The sequence below is a fragment of the Triticum aestivum genome, chromosome 4A, assembly GCF_018294505.1.
Source record: "Triticum aestivum cultivar Chinese Spring chromosome 4A, IWGSC CS RefSeq v2.1, whole genome shotgun sequence".
NCBI classification, from domain to species: Eukaryota; Viridiplantae; Streptophyta; class Magnoliopsida; order Poales; family Poaceae; genus Triticum; species Triticum aestivum.
This window is the reverse complement of record NC_057803.1, coordinates 678101876-678122627: the sequence shown is the minus strand read 5'-3', so window position 1 is coordinate 678122627 and position 20752 is coordinate 678101876. Positions and strand designations below refer to the sequence as shown.

Here is a 20752-nt window from a genome sequence, read left to right as displayed (position 1 = left end):
TGGTGTTTGTCTGGGTCGGGAGAAATCCCTGGCGGCTCGTCCGGCTCCGACTTGGTGACGCCCGCGGGCGCCGCCGGACCTTCCCGAAGGGCGTCGGGTATACCCGTTCCCCACTGCCCTCCGCGTACCGGGGAAACCCTAGGACTTGTTCGGCAACAGCGACGGCGTCGTCGCATTCCTTCTTGAAGGTGTTGCTTGGTACGCGACGCTCTGGAATGCTAGGAACGCGATGGTACTTTCCCGGAGGGTGCAGCGGTTGCCGGTCTTCGTCGCTTAGTTGATCTGCCGGTGTCGGCATTGTTTCTCTTTTCTTTCTCTTGTTTTCCTTTTGGCCTTGTTTGTGCTGCGGCCCCAGTGAGTTGGATGTATCGGTTGGATGCTTTATAATCTAAAGCGAGGGGAAACCCTTTATCGGAAAAGAGGTGCATATTCCCTCCGTTCAAAAATAATTGAAATTCTAGGTTTGTTCTAAATCAAACTTGCTTAGGTTCAACCAACTCTATGATGAAAATATATTTAATAGAAGAAATTTCATAGTACTAATTTGGTTTTAGATGTTTCTATGGACTTGATCAAACTAATACAAGTTTGTTAGAATTAACTCCAAATTTTTTTGGAAGAGAGGCCGTACATCACTGTTGAAGATGACAGGACAAAGCCTAGTCTCAACTAGTAAATTCATGAACTCTTGACCCAATAAATTTCTCTTCTTGGTCTATGTGCAGGTGATGGAATCCTGTAGGGCCATAGTGATTGCTAGTGAACACCCATCAATCAGGCTCTGTGACGAGACTAAGGCCCTGTTTGATTACAGGGATTAGACTAAAAAAAAGCTTCTTTTAATCCCTATGTAACCAAACAGGTGAGACTTTTTTTATATGGACTAGAAAAAGACTCTACTGAAGGGTCTTTTTTTTAGTCCCTGGGACTAAAAAAAATCTAGTCCCTAGCAACCAAACACCCCCTCACTCGGCACTCAACATTCTCGGTCCTAGTGTCTAATACTCTAATTTAGTTTACCATGTGGGGATTGGCTATGTGCCAATCGACTGAATTCAGAGGGAATGGTCAGTCGACAGAAAAAAAAAACACACGAACAGAGGGAACTCAGATCGACTGAGCCTAAAAAAAGAGTTAGTCGATTCCTTTCACGTCACCAGCCCACAAATCTGGGCTTTCTGTACTCTCTGTTTTCATCTTCTGGGCCATCTACTTCAGTTTTCTTAGCCTCACCCGCAACCCGTTAACAACTCGACCGGCACTTCTACCCTCCACCTTCCTTCTTACACCTTTCACGATATTGAGGAGAACCCTAACCTAGTCATGTATGAGTACGGTAATACTCATACGTATGTAAGCCCTAACCTAATCATTCATACCTGACAGCAAAGTTCAGTATAAAAAATGCATACGCTCAAAGTAAAAAAACAAAACCTAATTGTGAAGATAAACAAGAAAAACCTAAAAAAATCGCATGACCTCTACCAAACCTAAAGCACGGGGATAAAAAAGAACCTAAAAAATTGCATGACCTCTACCAAACCTAAAAGCACGGGGATAAAAAAAAGAACCTAAATTAATTTACACAACAAAAAAGCATAAATTGCACATCGCATCTAGCAGCAAGTACGGTAATAATCATACATATGTAATCCCTAAACTAATCATTCATACCTCATAGCAAAGTTCACTATGAAAAATGCATACGCTCAAATTAAAAAACAAAACTAATCATGAGGATAAAAAAAGAAAAACCTAAAAATAATTTTGCATGACCGCAACCAAAAATAAAGCATCGGGATAAAAAGAAAAGCTAAAATTAATTTGCACAACAAAAGAAGCATAAATTGCACATCGCATCTACGAGCAAGTACGATAATAATCATACATATGTAAGCTCTAACCTAAAATTATTGAGACCTCGCAGCAAAAGTTCTCTACCAAAAATGCATACAGTAATGTAAAAAACAAACCTAATCATGAGAATAAAAAAGAAAAACCTCAAATTAAATTCGCAGATCAGAGAATCAAAAATTGCACATGACATCTACGAGCAAAAAAGGAAACATAAAACAAAGGTCAAAAATGTTAAATTTGCAGACCAAAGAAAAAAAATTGCACATGACATCTTCGAGCAAGTATACAACATTAAACCTAGGTAAATTGTTAAATCAGGCAAAGTTCACTATCAAAAAATAATAATATGCTAAATGTGAAAAACAAGTATAAATTAACCTACCCGCAAGTACGGTAATGAAAAACAAGCATAAATTTCATGCAGAAAACCGTAACTTGCACAACATAAATCAAGAACTTGCGCAAAGCAAAAGCGCGCAAGAACAGTAGAGTCAGGCAGTCGTAATAAAAAATAAACCTAACCATTGGAATAAAAAGGAAAACCTAAAAGTAAATTTGAACACCAGAAGAAACAAAAATTGCACATGACATCAATGAGCAAGGACAAGCATAGAACTAGGTAAATTGTTAAATTATGGAAGCACTACATATGAAAACAAGACCCTGATTATAGTGATGAACATGATAAACCTAAAGAAAATTGCACATGACTGCTTGATTAAAATATAAATTTCATGCAGAAAACCGTAACTTGCACAAGAACTTGTGCAAAAGCAAAAGCACGCAAGAACAATAGATTCAGGGCGTAATAAATAACAAACCTAATCATGGGGATAAAAAAGAAAACCTAAAAAAGTAAAGTTGCACACCAAAAGAAACAAAAAATTGCACATGACATGAACGAGCAAGTTCAAGCATAAAACTCGATGAATTGTTAAATCATGGACGCACTTATATGAAAACAAGACCCTTAATATGGGGATGAACATGATAAACCCAAAGAAATTTGCAGTCGTAATAAAAACTTGAAAACAGAAGAATGATAAGAAAAGGAAGAAAACGAAAACTCAGAACGCAAACAAATGTACCAAAAAAATTTGAAACAAATTGGCAACTATTCATTTAGGATCACATGCAGAAAGTACTATTGCTTAATCTAGAAAGATGAAGCAAATAGTAAAGGATCCAGAAAAATTCATTTCAGACAAAAAAACTGATTGATCTTTCATGAAAATCAATGAGAAAAAGCTCAAAAGTGATTGAATAACTTGGGATAAATAGCTCACACATATATAATTTACACACATAGTTCAAATAGTAACTCTCACTTAAATTGTATAATCTTTCACAAAACAGTCAAGCGTGCAATCAAAAATCTTTACAAAGTTATTTTACACAGATGAGAACATCCAACCACAAAAGCACTACATATCAATTTTACGAGTGTATTTGAAACTCTTCACAACTTTAAGAGTTCTATGGCATTTCTGATCTTCTTCAGAAAGAACAGTGAATTTGCGCACTTCGACAATCATCAAGAATTCCGAAAAAAATATTCCTCTTGAAAAGGCTTGGTCACAACGTAAAAAAAAGACCAAAAAGTGAGCAGGCATAACAATTAAAATTCTAGTGTAGAAATGTATACATGTTCATAATAGAATGCATAGGAACAGAATCATCACATGACTAAAAACACCATAATTAAAATTCACATGACTAAAAACATCACATGCTGATATTCTTATAGTAACCCATCACAATTTGCACATGTCATCAAACAAAAAACTACTAGAAAATTTTGTTACTCGGATAATATTACTACATGTAATTAAGAACAGAAAAACAAGCAGTAAAAAGGAGACTCACTAAGTAACTAGTATTCAAGAATGTGATTCTTTGCTTCAGTCAGAATGTTTTGATCAGAAAAAGGCATTTCATTAGCCAACTTATTTCGAAGATTGAGAATATCAGCATCACAAATAAAATCCTGCATCTTAACCCTAGGCTTCCAATGCTTTAAGTACATTGACAGATGAACCCCGCAATCATACGTGAATATACGACATAAATTGAAAATAAGTAAAAAATAAATTTCAAGCATAAAATCATAACTTGCACAACGTAAAATCATAAACTTGCGCAATGCAAATACAAGCAAGAAACAAATAGAGTCACACAGTAGGAATGCTAAACAAAAATAATCATGGAGCAAACTAAAATTCCTAGACATATTGCTATACGAAGAATTATTGGACAAAGATAAATGAAGAACTTGCACATGATTTATAGATGTAACTACAGAAGAACAAATAGGATGGATATAAAAATAATGCATAATATCAGTTTGAAAAAATCCTGAACCAAAGAAACAACACTTGAACAAGCAACAACTGAGTGTGCAGAAACATGTAAGTAGGGCAGAGAAATACTTATTGCTTTGCTTAGGAAGTTTTGCAAAGTGCAATCCCCATGGACTCCAATCTGTAATTTGCTTTGAGCCAAACATATTCTAGACTCTTTTAAAATTTGGGATCTACAAAAATGTACATAAAACATAGAAAAAGAACAAGTCAGGCTAACTTGAGAAATGGACAAAAGAAACATTATATGGAAATGATACAAACCACTAACCAGTATGTTCAACACATTTCTCAGAAAAGGACTATCCTGGTCATAAGCGGAATCCAAGATAACAAATGTTTCATGTTGAAAAAGAACGACAAAATCAAACCAGTGTTTTAGATGTACTGTTGGGAAATGAACCTGCAAATCATAAGCATACATTACACAAACTTTTAGAATAAAAATATTGAAAAAATAATACTATAAGATTGACATGGATTCAAATATTGAGAAACATTAATTAATTGAACTTATAAATTGCAGCATAACCTCGTTGAATTTGCATAAAAAGAAACCTATGTGCAACTATCTGAATTAAGTAGACAAAAGGTAAACTCTAGTGACAAGGAAAAACTATGAGAAGATGTACCTCAAACCATGAGAAGCAAATTATTCTAAACTACAAAGTAAATGGGTAAAAAAATCATACAAAAAAAATTATATAATTGTGCACTAGAAATTGCGCAACATCAAATCAGAAATTGCGTGCTCATAAAATCAGCAACTGCAAAAAAAAGATATAGTAAACAATCAAACAAACATTAATCAATGAAGAACTAACCTCGTCACAATTATGAATCGCCCTAGCGCCACGAGCAAGTTGAAAACATCTCTGAACCATCCTGGTCTTCTGCTCATACAATTCCTCAGTCTTATATGAATCTATATTGAGTAGATACTCCTACATTTGATGAAAATAGACCAAAAATAATAACAGAAAAATAAGTATATAGTTCAAACACTACTGATCAGAACCGACAAAAAACTTCTACAACACAGAAATCAAGAAAACAAATGTAAAAAGCTTACAGAAATTACGTTATATTAGTACAAACCAAGTAAAAAACATGAAAAAAATTACTAACCATGCGCCTAAAGCAATCTTGATCAGGAACAACATCAAAGTTGATCAGAACTTGACCAACAAATGCATCTGGCGCACGAGGAGCTCCCGGACAACGACAAATGGGGCAAACCATGCCTGTAAAAAATAAGAATATTTTTTTTGACAAATTAATAACCCTTTTAGAAATTTTTCACAAGTAAGAATTAAAAAGTTGCACAACTAACTGACTTTAACTGTGCAACCCACAACAAAATGTGCACATACAAAAGAACTAGTAGCTCGAAGTTGCAATAGAAAAAGGAAGCCTGTTAAAACCGTTAACTACAAAATAACACCAACAACATACACCAAAAAGGCATATCCAGTTCCTCATCAACTGTACACACTACACTAAACAGTAGATGAACAACAAAAAAGAATTCTTCTGCAAGAAGTATGGAAAAGGAACCTGCATTATAATGCTCATATAATTAAATACAACACCTTTTATACTCCTGCAACTAAAATAAAATCATACTAAAAATACGTATAATGCTCATATAATTCAATTCAACACCTTTTATACTCCTTGGACAAATACTCCCTCCGTCCGGAATTACTTGTCATCAAAATGGATGAAAATGGATGTATCTACAACTAAAATATATCTAGAAACATCCATTCCAATGAGAAGTATTTTCGGACGGAGGAAGTACAAGATATCAGCATTTAGGCTAAAAATTCAAATCTTCTTACACTCATGTGACAAAAATAAAAAAACGGTGCACAAAACTTAAACAACTAACCTACTGGCTATCACTATCAAAAATAATTATAGACACACTACATACCAAAAAAAAGAATGACCTTTTCACAAATAAACCATGAAAACACAGAAAAAATCAACTAGAACATGCAAAAACACATCTAAAAACAATATTGCAGTGTAAGACCTAGGTGCGCCTAAAATCACAATATGCTAGAAAATATGGGGGGGGGGGGGGGGGGGGGGTTAGAACATAACACAAGGAAAAATGAGAAACCCTAGCAATATAAGACTAACAAAGGCTTTCACGAAATACACCTGCAAATCTAATAATTAGTTGGGGCTAACATCAGAAATAGACTCAAGATGGGGCAGATTAGAACACAAAAAAAGGAACACTAAGAAACACTAGCAATATAACAATAACGAGGGCTACGAAATCTACACAAGGCTACAAATCTGTAGCTCCAATTCCGCTACAATATGAGAACTAATAAAGACCTAAAAAGCAAAACTTGTTCAGCATACAACAAACTTAGATATAAAAAAAGGGGGAACTCACAAACCCTAGCCAACACATGCTCGTACAGACACATCTGACCAAGCATCAATCAAAACCCCAACTAGAACTAATCAAAAACACGAGAGACCGAGCATATACATACCTCCTAAAGCAGATCTCCTTACGGATTCGACAACGGACACACTGAATCCGAGCACCAGCAAGACCAAAAGACCTACAAAACCACATCAAACTGACTAGCTCACGCAGATCTATAGAGCAGTAGCAACGGGAAAATCAAAAAGAACAAAAAACACAAAGGAAATCGAGCTGGAGCAATACGGGAGAGGAGGAGACAGAGCGCGACGAAGAGGCAGGAGCGTGAGGAGGAGACTGACCGCACCAGTGGAGAGTGAGGAAGGGAAAAGGCAAGCGGAGACGGACTCGGTTGGGCCTCGCAGAAAATAACGGGTCGGGCACCTTAACGGGCACAACAACCAGCCCAGATGCAAAATCGACTGACCAACAAAAACGAGTCAGTTGACAGAACCAAGCACAACCCAAGCGCGTTCACACCAAAAAAAGAAAAAACAACACCACGAATCGCAAAGCGCAATCCAACGGAGCAAAAATCGACTGACCACAATTGCAAAAACCGGCCGATTGACATGTAGCTATTGTGTACCATATGACGTGCCATTCTGTCTGCCGAGATCCGTATTCTGCTTACATATCGACGTGATCCCGCATTCCGGTACTCGGTAAACATGAAAAAACTTGGTAACCACAATTTTTCCAGTAGTGTGGTAACTCGTATACTTGCCTATAATTATGGCTAACTTAACAAAATAGATTACACCGGTGCAAACCCTATTTTTCTGAAACATGTTTGGGTTGTTTCTTTATCTCTAAAATTAGTTTGGCCAATTTAAGAACCAAACAAGCCAGTACAATCCCTCGGCCACACAACGTGAACACCCGAACCGGCCGTTTCCCCCTTCCCAATTTGGAAACGGGAGGATTTGCTCCCCGCGGGAAAGGAGAGGACGCCTCCGACGAGCCGCAGCCTCTCTGGGCAGAGGAGGAGCTCGTCCACACCCCCGAGCAAGCCTCTCCTCGCCCCGCCGGGGACAACGATGGTAAGGTGGTCGCCGCCGCCACGGCGGGACGTCGAGCTTTTCCCCTTCCCCTCTTTGGGCGCCCACGACCCCGTCTCACTGTCCCTATTCGTGGCGTGCGTCGTGGCCACCGTGGCGATCGCCTCGACCATGTGCTCGGCGTGCGGCCGCAAGCCCAAGGCGGTCAGCCAGGAGCCCGCCGCGGACGCCCAGGCCTCCGACGCCTCCGGGAGCCAGGGCGGCGCGGAAGGGGAGGAGGAGGTGGTGACGCTGCCGCCGGAGCTGGCCACGCACGGGCCGATCGAGCCGCCGCCGCTGCCCAAAACGGCGTCGCGGCGGAGGCTGTCCGTCTCCATGTCCATGGGCGTGGGCAAAAGCATGTCCATGAACGTGGGCAAGAGCCTCGCCAACATCCCGGACAAGATGAAGCTGAGCAAGCTGGAGCCGCGCCACAAGGAAAAGGACGACCCCGAGGACACGCTGTGGAAGAAGTCCATCATCCTGGGCGGGAAGTGCAAGATCCCCGGGGAGAGGGACGCCGAGGCCTCCGACCCCGATGCGGCCGCCGACGCCGCGGACGAGATGACCGCCGGCGCCTTCCGCCGGTCCAGCTACTCCCGGCCCGTGTCCCGGTCCAACTCCTTCTCCGTCCACCAGCCCCTGCCCGAGCCTCCCCCAATGCAATCCTACACTAAATCATGAGCAAGGAAGCTACATAACACTCACTGTTTTAAATAGCCCGCTATAGCACGCTATAGCGTTTATAAAAGGTCTTGCGCTAAGAGACTTTGGTTCAAACAAATAAACAAACATTTTAAATAGCGCGCTATAGCTCCGCTATAGCACGCTATAGCATTTGGAAGAAGTCCGCCGCTAAAATGCTTAGCGCGCTATTTAAAACTAACAGTATATACAAACATACGTCGTGCGTAGGAGGAAGAAGCTGTCTGCTATGCTAGTGGTGATGAAGGGCTGCATCCGTCGTGTGGTGTGGTGTCGTGGCGTACGTGCATTTGATCTTCTTGTTTTTGGCGGATTTCGAGATGAATGCATTGAATGCATGGGTGATCGGTTGATCTTTCGAACCAACTGAGGGGGGTGCGGTTTGTGTTGGTGATAATTACATGTTCTATATTTTCTGACTGCAATAAGGGGTATGCTTCAATTTTACAATGCTCTTGATGCTTCCACAGCTACTACTTGCTCCCTCCATGCAAGTACAATTGGGGGAAATTCTCAGGCTTCTGATTGGTCTATGTTTTTTTCTTTCTGAAATGGCAAGATTAGTAAAACGCCACACAAGATTCAGCAACAAACCCGATGTCAAGGCACAGAGAATGCACACACAAGACGCAACGCACGTGGACCAACAAAAAGAATTAAACAACATCGTCTTCGACGGAGCACCACCTACACCCCCTTAGCATCATGGCAAATGTGCACGTTCTGAAACAATGCCTCCAATCAAGAAATGAAGCCACGAATCAACACATCTACTGGCGTTGCCTGAGCTGTTATATGCAACTCATAGGTTGTTAGCCCCCCGGAGAAGGATCCAGAATAGCAGTTTTGCTAGAACCTCAACATGACCCCCTCAAGAAAAAAGAGTTATGCTTAAAGACGCCAACATCACTAGAATCCCTGGTTAGGGTTTTCACCAACGGTGGATACAACACCACGCTCATCGATTCACGCCAAAGACCAAACATCCCAGGGCAACCATCCATCTCTAAGTTATCCATAAAAATCTTGGATACGATGTTTTGACACCATCGAACAAAACCATAAACCACTGGTGTGGGAGAAGGAACACATGAGGACCACCGGGTGCATGATCCAAATTTGATCTTTGATAAATTGTCGTGACGTGGCCCACCATGTTGGCAGGATATAGGGGAACTAGGGGGACGTGGTCGAAAATCTACTGCTATCTATGTGTGCTCCTGGGTAAAACCATGCACGATGTTGCACACGCCTTCAGGTAGAGATGTCACCACACTGTTGACCTAAATAGGAACAATGTCGTGCTAATAGATACTTCAAAGAATGTAGCTTGGATCACTATGAGAGCCACCATCGTCGTTGTCAATGATCGGCAACCTAAGTCACAACTGTGTGACGGCGAACTCCCGACCACCAATGTGGCTCTTGTTGCCAGCAGATCACTAGGATTAGGCCCGGCCTGCTCGTTGCCCAACCTCGTGTACCTCACAACCATTGCCCCATGCACAAAGTGCCACACTGCACCCGACCCAAGGCACCGTAGATCCGAACTATGGGTGGACTCTCACCTCGCTTGTCATCAAGGCACATGAGCAAGGGATCCTCAGCCCTATTGCCAGTTGTAGCCCGATGCAGAGGTTCTCCCTGTATGCGGATGACGTGGTCCTCTACATTAGGCCGACCAGATCGGAGTTGCAATTGGTGAAGGATCTGCTTGGCATCTTTGGAGTGGCTTCAGGATTGATAGTGAACTTTGCTAAGTCTGCGACAATTCTCATAAAATCCGAGGAGGAGGACGTGGAGCCGAGGAGGAGGACGTGGAGCTGGTTAGGAATCCTCTACCATGGAAGATCGTCTCCTTTCCGTGCAAGTACCTGGGCCTACAGTTATGCATTAAGCAACTCAACAACGGAATGAATGGCAGCCGATTGTAGACGTGGCTCTCCATATAATGCCTGGCTGGCAGCATGGCCTAGTCACTAGACCCGGACGGCTCGTCTTGGTAAATCAAGTCATGAGATCAAGGCCAACACACAATCTCATGGTTGCTGAGGCGCCGAAGTGGGCCCTGCAACAAGTTGATAAGGGTTGTCGCGCTTTTTTCTGGGCTGGCACAGAAGCTATAAACGGTGGCAAATGTGTGGTATCCTAGAGGAGAGTATGTCGCCCCAAGCAGCTTGGAGAGTTGGGCATCATTGATCTACACAAGCACGGTATCGCTCTGAGACGGACGGATCCTTCTAGGACCTGGCAGGGCCTAAACCTCACCGCGGATAAGTAGGTGGCTCTCGCTTTTCGGAGTCTAGTCCAATGGCGTGTTGGGAATGGTGAGCACGCCCTTTTCTGGAGAGATAGATGTCTCAACGGAGGCACGGTTGCTGAGATTGCACCCTTGGTGGTTGCCAGAGTCAGGACGCAGGTGGCAAACAAACGACTTGTCAGAGAGGGGCTTTGTTTGCACGCCTGGACAGATGACATTACCGGGATCCTTGACACTAACGTTCTTGCACAGTTCATTCGGCTCCGGGAGCTACTTATGGAGGTACACTTGGATTCGGAGTTGGAAGACGCTCGGCTTTGGGCATGGAACGATTCCGGTGTCTACTCGGCAGCTTCGGCGTACAGGATGCTTTGTATGGGAGGGACTCGGTTCCACTCTTTCGCGGCCATCTGGAAATGTTGGGTGCCGCTATCCTGTCGGATCTTCATGTGTCTCGCTGTGCAATATCGCCTTTGGACTTCAGATAGGAGAGCTAGGCATGGGCTACAAGACCAAACTTCCCCATGCTACCTCTATGACCAGGGCGAGGATACGGTGGACCACGTCCTGCTACAGTGCGTGTACGCCAGGCATGTGTGGTTTCTTTGCTTCACCAGGATCGGAGGATCTAAATCTTTGCCCCATGACACAGTCCCAGATTGCTGATTGGTGGTGCGATGCGAGAAAGCGGATTGCCAAGACAAGCAGGAAAGGCTTTGACACGGTGGTTATGTTGATCTGCTGGTCTATGTGGAAGCAGAGAAATGCGAGAGTCTTTGGTAGGAGCAGCACATTAGATGTGTTCGGCGTGACGGAGGCCATCTTTCAGGAACTGTTTACCAGGAAACAGGCCAGAGCGACTGGAGTGGAGCATGTAGTTGAGTAGCATATAGAGTGATGTGTGTGGAGTGGAGGCGGTGTCCTGGTCGACTTATGACCACGTGACTAGCTACAAATCTCTCTTGTACATATTTTCTCCCCTTCTATAAAGCTATGGTATGCCTTTGGCGTACCCTCGAAAAAAATGAAAGCCCCGAAGCTGATGCCAGACACCCATGCTGTAACACCCTGGTTTTTGGGCCTTTTCTCTTTTTTTTGATTTATTTGGTTTTTGCCCTAGTTTTATTTTTGAAGTGGTTCTGTGGACCTGAAACCTGGGAAATCATCATCACTTCTTCTCTCAAATGGGTTATCATTCCCATATCCCTCCCTAGATCATGTCATCTTCCATTCTAGCTCAACCCCAAAATTCTTTTTCTTGGAATATTCTTTTTTTTCTATTAAAGGAATAACCCTGTCTGACCTAGGTTGTGAAACAACCTATATTTCTGTCTTCCATAAAATTCCCAATTAATTCTCATAATTTCTTTGGGTCATATATTGCTCAAATATGACCAAACGTTTCCTTGACCAGTTCAGAAATAATCCCCCAATATTACTTCTTCACTTTTGTCCAGAAGGGCACATTGTGAAGGAAGTATCATTTATCTTATTCTGTTTTCTCCCAAACATTTTGGGGATTCTATCCTATCCAAATAATTGCCACATGCCAAAATTCAACTCCATTTTCTTAGTGAATCTTCCTCGGCAATTTTTCAAAGTTTCTGTCCAAATAGAAGCTTTGTGAAGGAAGTACTAGCTAGGGTGGTTCAAATGAATTGAAATTTTGCACACTTCTTCATGTGCTTATATAATCCCACTCCTCCAATTTTGAGCCTCATCCCATCACCTATGTGAGAACAGCTTCATATATTTGTTTCTGGCAATATTTTAAGGCTGTGAAGCAAGTATATTTTATATTGCTTCATTAATTCTGAGAAATTACCAAATCATGCTCCTACTCAAATAACATCTCTCTGCCAAATTTGGGACCATTTGATGAAGCCATTTCCTTCCCAATATTATTGCAAGTTTTTGGAGAGAGAGAATGTTTGTGAAGCAAGTACCATTTTGGCTTTTCCAATTGGTATGAAACTTTTTCAGCACCTTCATATGTCCAAAACATGCTGCCTTGACAAATTTGAGCTCACGTGGTTACTCTAGGTGAGTGCACCATCTTGATCTAATTTCTATACCAATTGTGCATTTACAAAGCAACTATGTTGTTTTGTGGTCCACTCCTTAAAATTAGCAGGATTATAGTCCTCCCTAAGCTAATCACCTCAGACATCAATTTTGGCCCGTAGCTCTTCTCTGATGATCACAGGTGTGAAGCCACGTTTGCTAAAGAAAACTTCAGGTGATCACTACCATCTAACCACAGTACCCCTAATCGAGCCATAACCTCATAAATGATTTGTCTTGGAAGGACAATAAGCTAGAGAATGTTTTGGGTGCCAGAGAGCACTGGATGCCCCGGTTCACGAGGTGACCGCGTTGTTGGCGTGACGGTGCACACGCTCTATAGCGTTTGGCCGCGTCCAAGGAGTCGCCTAGCTCCGCTCCTCCCCCTCTCGTCGTTCTTTCGCACCTGTGCATGTCTAGGAGGATCCCCTTGTCGTCGCCTTCACCCTGGACCCCTCTCCCCCTCCGGTAGCTTCCTCGTCAGCACTCGCCGCCGCGTGCCCACGGGCGAACAGTGGCTGACATGGCTTTAATTGCGCTCGTCCCTTCTTTCAAATGTCCCTAGCGTCATCTACTGCTCCGTGACCCTCCTGTGCCATCTCTAGTCATCCCCGTCCTCCCCGTGCAGCTAAACGCCATCGCCGGAGCTGGCTGGCGCGCCCTTGGTGGCACCCAAGCCCGTGACCCTCCACCTCGCCTATTTAAGCCGTTCCCAGCCTCACCTCTCTTCACCAGCGGCCTCCACCACCTCCCAGGACGCCGCCCAGCTACTCTCCCGAGCCCCGGAGCCCCTCCTCGCCTTCCCTGTCCGCCACAGCTGCCGCCTCGGCCATCTCCGATTCCGGCAAGCTAGACCTCTTCCCCTCCTTCTTCCACCACCAAGAGATCTCCACCACCACCCCGGAGCCTCCCCGCCCTTCGCCTCCTCCTCCGGTGGCCTCTGACCACGAGTTCACTCATGCCCGAAGACCACCATTCGCCATGGTCAAGCTCCCGCTTGCCTCGGTCCACCTTGGAGCCCGTGGCCTACACCGTCGAGTGCGACTCCTTCTGTTGAGCTCATCCATAGGTCGAGCGAGGCGGGAGATGGCCAGAGCCGGCCGGACGAGCACCGGTGCCGGCGAGCTTCTTCTGCTCTGCGGGCGAGCAATGGGGAGAGGAAGGAGATGGGAGGAGAGAGAAGCCAGCGGTGGGACCCGTGTGTCAGTGGCACAAGGCCCGGCCCCGCCCCCGCTGACGTGGATAACTGGACACGCACTTCCGGAATATGTTTTCCTTTGGTGAAAGCGTACTCTGGTGTTCTTCAACTAGAAATGCGCTTTCACTTCACCGAAAGCGTATTTTACGAAATGCGTTTTCTGTTTTCCAGTCAGGGACTTCTTTGTGGATTAATTTTTACAGATAGCTAGGTCTCTGGCAGTCAAACCCCCATAACTTTTTGCACACAACTCCAAATGAGGTGATTCCAAACCCCACTCCTTCGTCTCATCGAGCCCATTCTGTTGGTACCATTTTCATGATGTTTTCACGTTCTGAAAATGACCATTATGACCTTTCCCTTATTCAGCCCCTTCCGAGAGAGGATGTTTTCCAGTGATCCTTTCCGCGAGCTTCTCGCACTTCTTTCCGGTGAATCCATCCCTCTCGGGCAAGCTACACCCTCCATTTGCATGATTGCATTGCAATGACATGGTTTACTTATTTAAACTTGCTTAAAATTTGCATTAGCTACATATGACTTGTTCATGGCATTTCTCGGAGTAATATTTTGATCTTGCTATTGCCATGATGTCGCTTGGAGTTATAGGATTAATATTTTGCAGCTTATGAGGATGACATGTGCCATTGGATTATTAGTGGCTTATATTACTTTCATGATGGTATTGGATGTTATGCTTTGGAGTATGATTTTGGATGTGATGTTATCATGAGGATCTTAGGTTAATATTTTGATCTTGCCATTGGATTAGTAGTATCTTGATTCTTGGATTCATCATGATAGTAGTGTTATGCTATCCTCGGAGTATTTTGATATGACGATATTATGCTTTGGATTATTGTTGGATATTGCTATGACTTGGATCACAGGTTGATAAATTATATGGGAGTACCGGTTATCACAGATCTATCTTGGGGACAAATTCCATCATTTCGTTGGTTAGGTGCCACCGAACCGGGCTTTTCCAATGCAACCACATTTGCCTTTATGGGAAGGCCCTAATGCGGTCTATTGTCATGCCTCTCACCGGTGCCTCCAACTAGGGAAGGTTATGTACGCACACTACCTTGGCCCGGTAGGCGGTAATAACCTTGTGCGCCCTAGTTGTTTGCGCGTGCTATTTCTTGAGCTTGCGTTGGTTTTTCCCTTGAAGAGGAAAGGGTGATGTATCAAAGTAGAGTAAGTATTTCCCTCAGTTTCAGAACCAAGGTATCAATCCAGTAGGTGACAATGCACAAGTCACCAAATACCTGCACAAACAAGTAACAAACTTGCACCCAACACGATAAAGGGGTTGTCAATCCCTTCACAGTTACTTGCAAAAGTGAGATCTTATAGAGATAGACAAACGGTGAAGTAAATATTTTGGTATTTTTGGTTTATAGACCGGAAAGTAGAAGATTGCAAAGTAGTAGATCGGAAACTAGCATGATAGAAAAAAGACTAAGAGACCCGGGGGCCATAGGTTTCACTAGTGGCTTCTCTCAAGATAGCAAATAATACGGAGGGACCACCCCACCAGTATCCGCCACGGCGGATTCGCCGCATTGGTTTTAGACCCAATCGTCGATGGATTTCACCTCACCAGAGTCCTGATGGACGGCGGCAGCAGCCTGAACCTGCTTTATCAGGACACAGTGCGCAAGATGGGCATAGACCCCTCAAGGATTAAACCCACAAAGAAGACCTTCAAAGGTGTCATACCAGGTGTAGAGGCTAATTGTACAGGCTTAGTTACACTGGAAGTGGTCTTTGGATCCCCGGATAACTTCCGAAGCGAGGAGTTAATCTTCGACATAGTTCCGTTTCGTAGCAGCTATCATGCTCTGCTCGGACGGACCGCGTTTGCAAAGTTCAACGCGGTGCCGCACTACGCATATCTCAAGCTCAAGATGCCAGGCCCTCGAGGAGTCATCACGGTCAACGGAAACACTGAACGCTCCCTCCGAACGGAGGAACATACAGCGGCTCTCAAGGCAGAAGTACAATGCAGCCTCTTAAGGAAATTCTCGAGTCCGGCCGTTAAGCGACCGGGCACGGCTAAACGCACCCGGAGTAACCTACAACAAGACCACCTGGCATGTTCCGAGCACGGGTAGCAATGCGGCCCCAACCCCAACCCTCGCAAGATCGCAAGACTGGTCCTTCGCGTACATCATTACGCTCTGGAGATACCATGGGCATAGGGGGAGGGGCACGACCACGACATGCCCAGAATGCGGGTTAACCACACCAGGGGCTCCCAAGTGTGTCATTTCTTTTTTTCTTTTTCTTTCTTACCCACAGGACTCCGTTCACCAGAGGCCCTGTCCGGCAGTAGACCGGCCGAACTCACGATCCAACAGCCAGGGAAGGAGAAAGGCTACGACGAATATCCAGGTGGTCTCCATTACGAGCATTAAATCTGTTTTATACACCATTCCGCAGCCTACCCCTGGAGGGGGACATGTTGAATAGTCCCATCCCTTGCTTATCGCACTATTTGTATCATTCTGCATTCATGGCAGTATTTCTTGAATAAACAATGCAGCACCTTTTTGCTCATAATTGCATTCCTTTCTTACACATATGTTCATTTATGACATGTCGCATCCGTACACTTTGGTACGGCTAAATACACCAGGGGCGTAAGTTCCCCACATTATGGTGTGATAAGTCCGAACACTTTCACAAGTGCGGCACCCCGAACTTATAGCATTATATGCATCGGCTCCGAATCATGTCTTGGGTCAATAGTTGGGTTTGCCCGGCTCCCATGTTTTGGTACCTTACGTTCTGTTGTATCGGCTAAGGTAGCACCTGGAGAACCACTGCGATTGCGCCCCAGTTGAGCTGGGCGAGCGCCTCAGTGGAGAAAGCTAAAAATGATCGTCATGATGAGGCGAGAGCCGGTCGCTATTCGAGAGGTTTTTTCGAGTCCCTAAAGACTTATGCCGCTTAGAGCGAGGAACCGGCTTTGTCCGGCCCAGGCGTGGATAGCGCCCCGAATTCGGCCTTCCGAACACTAGGGGCTTCGCCGAAATTTAAAATTATAGAATTCTATGGCTAAGTGAGAGTGTTCAATTATTATAAGTCCGGTTGCCTCGTTCATTGTGTTGAGCGCCTCCCTAGATGGACCCAAATATGGGAACAAGAGTGCTCAAATTTATCCCGAACACCCCAGCACTCGTGGCATGGGGGCTGAAGCCGACGACTTGCCATCTATCAGATTTGATAAACAGCCGCACAGAAGGTAATATTTTAAATCAACAAGCGTTGCTTAGTGCATATGAACAAAGTTTTCAGCGCACAGGATAACAAAATGCGAGTCTACTCAAATATTACATTATTGGAGCACTCACCGACAATAATGCGGGCACCCTTCAGACACCCTTATAATACATCTCGGGCCTGCGATACTCCTTGCCCGGCGGTGGCGCATCCGTCACAAGCTTCTCAGCATCCATCTTGCCCCAGTGCACCTTAGCACGGGCAAGAGCCCGACGGGCACCTTCAATACAGGTGGATCGCTTGATGACATCAACCCATGGACAAGCATCCACTAGCCGCCGCACCAGGCCGAAGTAGCTCCCAGGCATGGCCTCATTGGGCCACAGCCGAACTATGAGGCCCTTCATGGCCTGTTCGGCCCCCTTGTGGAGCTCGACCAGCTGCTTCAGCTGGTCGCTAAGGGGCACCGGATGTCCGGCCTCAGCATACTGAGACCAGAAGACCTTCTCCGTCGAGCTCCCCTCCTCGGCCCTGTAGAAAGCGGCAGCATCGGACACGCTGCGGGGCAGATCTGCGAACGCTCCTGGAGAGCTCCGAATGCGGGTAAGTAACAGGTAATTCACATTCACATGCTTGCTTTGCATGAAAAATGCCTTACCCGCCGCTATTTTCTTCAACGCCTCGATCTCCTGAAGGGCCTTGTGGGCTTCGGCCTTAGCGGCATTGGCACTCTCAAGAGCCGATGCAAGCTCGGACTCTCGAGTCTTCGAGTCGCGCTCCAAACTCTCATGCTTTTCCACGAGAGCCTGGAGCTCTTGTTGTACCTCCGCCACCCGCGCCTCCTGCTTCTCTCGCCCAGCACGCTCCACGGCCGCATTACGTTCGGCCGCGGACACCGCCTCCTTCAGGGTCGCCACCTTGTTCGTGGCCCCTGGAATACCCACGTTATCCTTGTCATTTCTCTTGCAACCAAATCCTTTTCTGTAAGGTACAACTTTAATAAGGTGTTACTCACCTTCCTTGTCCTCGACCTGCTTCTTGGCACGGCCGAGCTCGTTCTCGGACCGCTCGAGGCTTTGCTTCAAAGCATTGACCTCCGCAGTCAGTGCAGGAGAGGTCAGCAGCGTAGCCTGCAATCCCATATTGACATATTTTTTAAGACTCCTGCGCATATCTTTTTAGATCCTCAGTCCGGCTTTTCTTTCCGAACACCGAACCGAGCATCAGGGGCTACTGTCTATGTGGTACTATTTTACATATATTAAATTTCTTACCTCAAAGCCTGTTAGAAGGCTGCTGCAGGCTTCGGTCAGCCCGCTTTTGGCGAGCTGGACCTTCTGAATCACCGCACTCATGACAGTGCGGTGTTCCTCCTCAATGGAAGCACCGTTGAGCGCCTCCAGCAAGTTATCCGGCACCTCCGGTTGGACGGAGGCTGCTGGCGTCACGGTCTTGCCCTTCTTACGAAGGGGCTGCCTGCCGGACTACGGAACCACTGCAGGTTCCGGTGCGGAGTCCGGTACGAAGTCCGGGAGGTTGCCTTGTGGCACCTCCGGGTCCTCCTCCAGGTGGGTCCCTCTCTGGGATCCCACCTTGGCGTCATCGGCGTCACGGGGGGAGGAGGCGGTTGGAAGTGAAGTACTATTCACATCCGACGTACCCAAGGACCCGCTCGACGAAGCGGGAAGATCGTCCTTGGGAGGACTGCAGGGTTGTATGCGGCATTAGAAAGACACCATGTGGCGAAAAGAAAAATCATGAAGTTGTTCGGGAGTCCGAATACTTACGATCTCTCCAGGGGCTTGTCCCTTGGAGGCCAATCCTCGTCGTCGTCACCAACGTTGGTGGAACAGTCCGGGGAAGAGTCCTTCCTTTCTTGGACCCTTCGGCCTCCCTCGTTGGGGAGGCCTTCCTTTTCTTCTCCTCCTCGTCCTCGTGGGAGGAGTCCGCCTCGGAGTCATCGGACACCTGAAAACAGGAACTCTTTCGAGTGCCCGTGGCCTTCTTCTTGGCCTTCTTCTCCAGCACCACGTGGGGTGCCGGAACCAGCAGCCCCGCTAAGCGGGCGTCCGCTGGGTCTTCTGGCAAAGGGGCCGGACAGTTAGTCTGCTCGGCCTTCTTCAGCCAGTCCTGTCAAAGGAGAGGGAGCTTAGATCCCGCATAGAGTCAAACTATGGAAAACAAGTGTCCCTTAAAGGGTAGAATCGCTTACCTCGCTAGCCTGGCCCTGCGAGCTGAATCCGCGATCTTCGGTAGCGGATGCGGGAGCGTCGGCGCCCTTGAACAACACCTTCTAGACATCTTCGTACTTAGTGTCGAAGAGCCCGCTCAAGGTTCGGTGCTAGGCCAGATCAAACTCCCACAATTTGAAGGCCCGTTGTTGGCATGGGAGAATCCGGCGGATGAGCATGACCTGGACTATGTTGACAAGCTTGAGCTTCTTGTTCACTAGCTTTTGGACGCAGGCTTGGAGTCCGGTTAGCTCCTCCAAATCGCCCCAAGTCAGGCCACTCTCTTTCCAAGAGGTGAGCCGTGTGGGGATGCCAGATCTGAATTCGGGGGCCGCTGCCCATTTAGGGTCACGCGGCTCGGTGACGTAGGACCACCCCGATTGCCACCCCTTGATGGTTTCCACAAAGGCGCCCTCGAGCCAAGTAACGTTGGGTATCTTGCCCACCATGGCGCCTCCGCACTCCGCTTGGCTGCCCTTCACAACCTTCGGCTTGACATTGAAGGTCTTGAGCCACAAGCCGAAGTGGGGCTGGATGCAGAGGAAGGCCTCACACACGACGATAAACGCCGAGATGTTGAGGATGAAATTCGGGGCCAGATCATGGAAATCCAGGCCGTAGTAGAACATGAGCCCCCGGACAAAGGGGTGGAGTGGGAAGCCCAGTCCGCGGAGGAAATGGGGAAGGAATACCACCCTCTCATGGGGCCTGGGGGTGGGGATGAGCTGCCCCTCGACGGGGAGCCGGTGCGCGATGTCGCTGGACAGATATCCGGCGCCGCGCCGCTTCTTGACGTGCCCCTCTGTAACGGAGGAGGCCATCCACTTGCCTCCCGCTCCGGACATAGTTGGAGAAGGTTGAGGTGAGATGTGCGGACTTGGGCGCTGGAGCTCGAGTACGCGGAGATGGATAAGCAAAGGAGGAAGAAGGCGCAGGTAAAAAGGTGGATCCTTATCCCCTTATATATGGGAGGACGAAACTATGCGTCCCCACCAGCCTGGTAAAACTCGCTTTTCTCCCAAGCGCCGCAATCAATGGCGTGGTTGGGTTACCCACGTCCGTATTGATGGGAATCCCGGAATAAGGGGAACACGATCTCTACTTCGACAAGACATGCCAAGGAAACCGCTTCGCTAAATGCGCTGAGGTGGTATAATAAAAACGATTCAAGTAAAGGCTTGGTTGTGGTGTGATGTCACGCCACGGAATACGTCAGCAGATTGAACTTGTGTAAATATTATTCTCTCTACGATGGAATGTGGAATTTATTTTGTAGAGCCGGACACTATCCTAGTGTTCACAATCTTCTATAAATTATTCGGAGGAGGAACCCGCCTTGCAATGCCGAAGACAA

At 46.0% G+C, this 20752-nt stretch overlaps 1 protein-coding gene across 1 annotated transcript; it reads left to right on the top strand.

Annotated features, from left to right (window-relative positions):
- Window positions 1-7548: 7548 nt before the first annotated feature.
- Window positions 7549-8838, top strand: LOC123083068 (uncharacterized). The gene has a single exon (XM_044505208.1). The coding sequence runs from the start codon at window positions 7710-7712 to the stop codon at window positions 8391-8393; it is 684 nt and encodes a 227-aa protein (XP_044361143.1). The 5' UTR covers window positions 7549-7709; the 3' UTR covers window positions 8394-8838.
- The last annotated feature ends 11914 nt before the right edge of the window (window positions 8839-20752 follow it).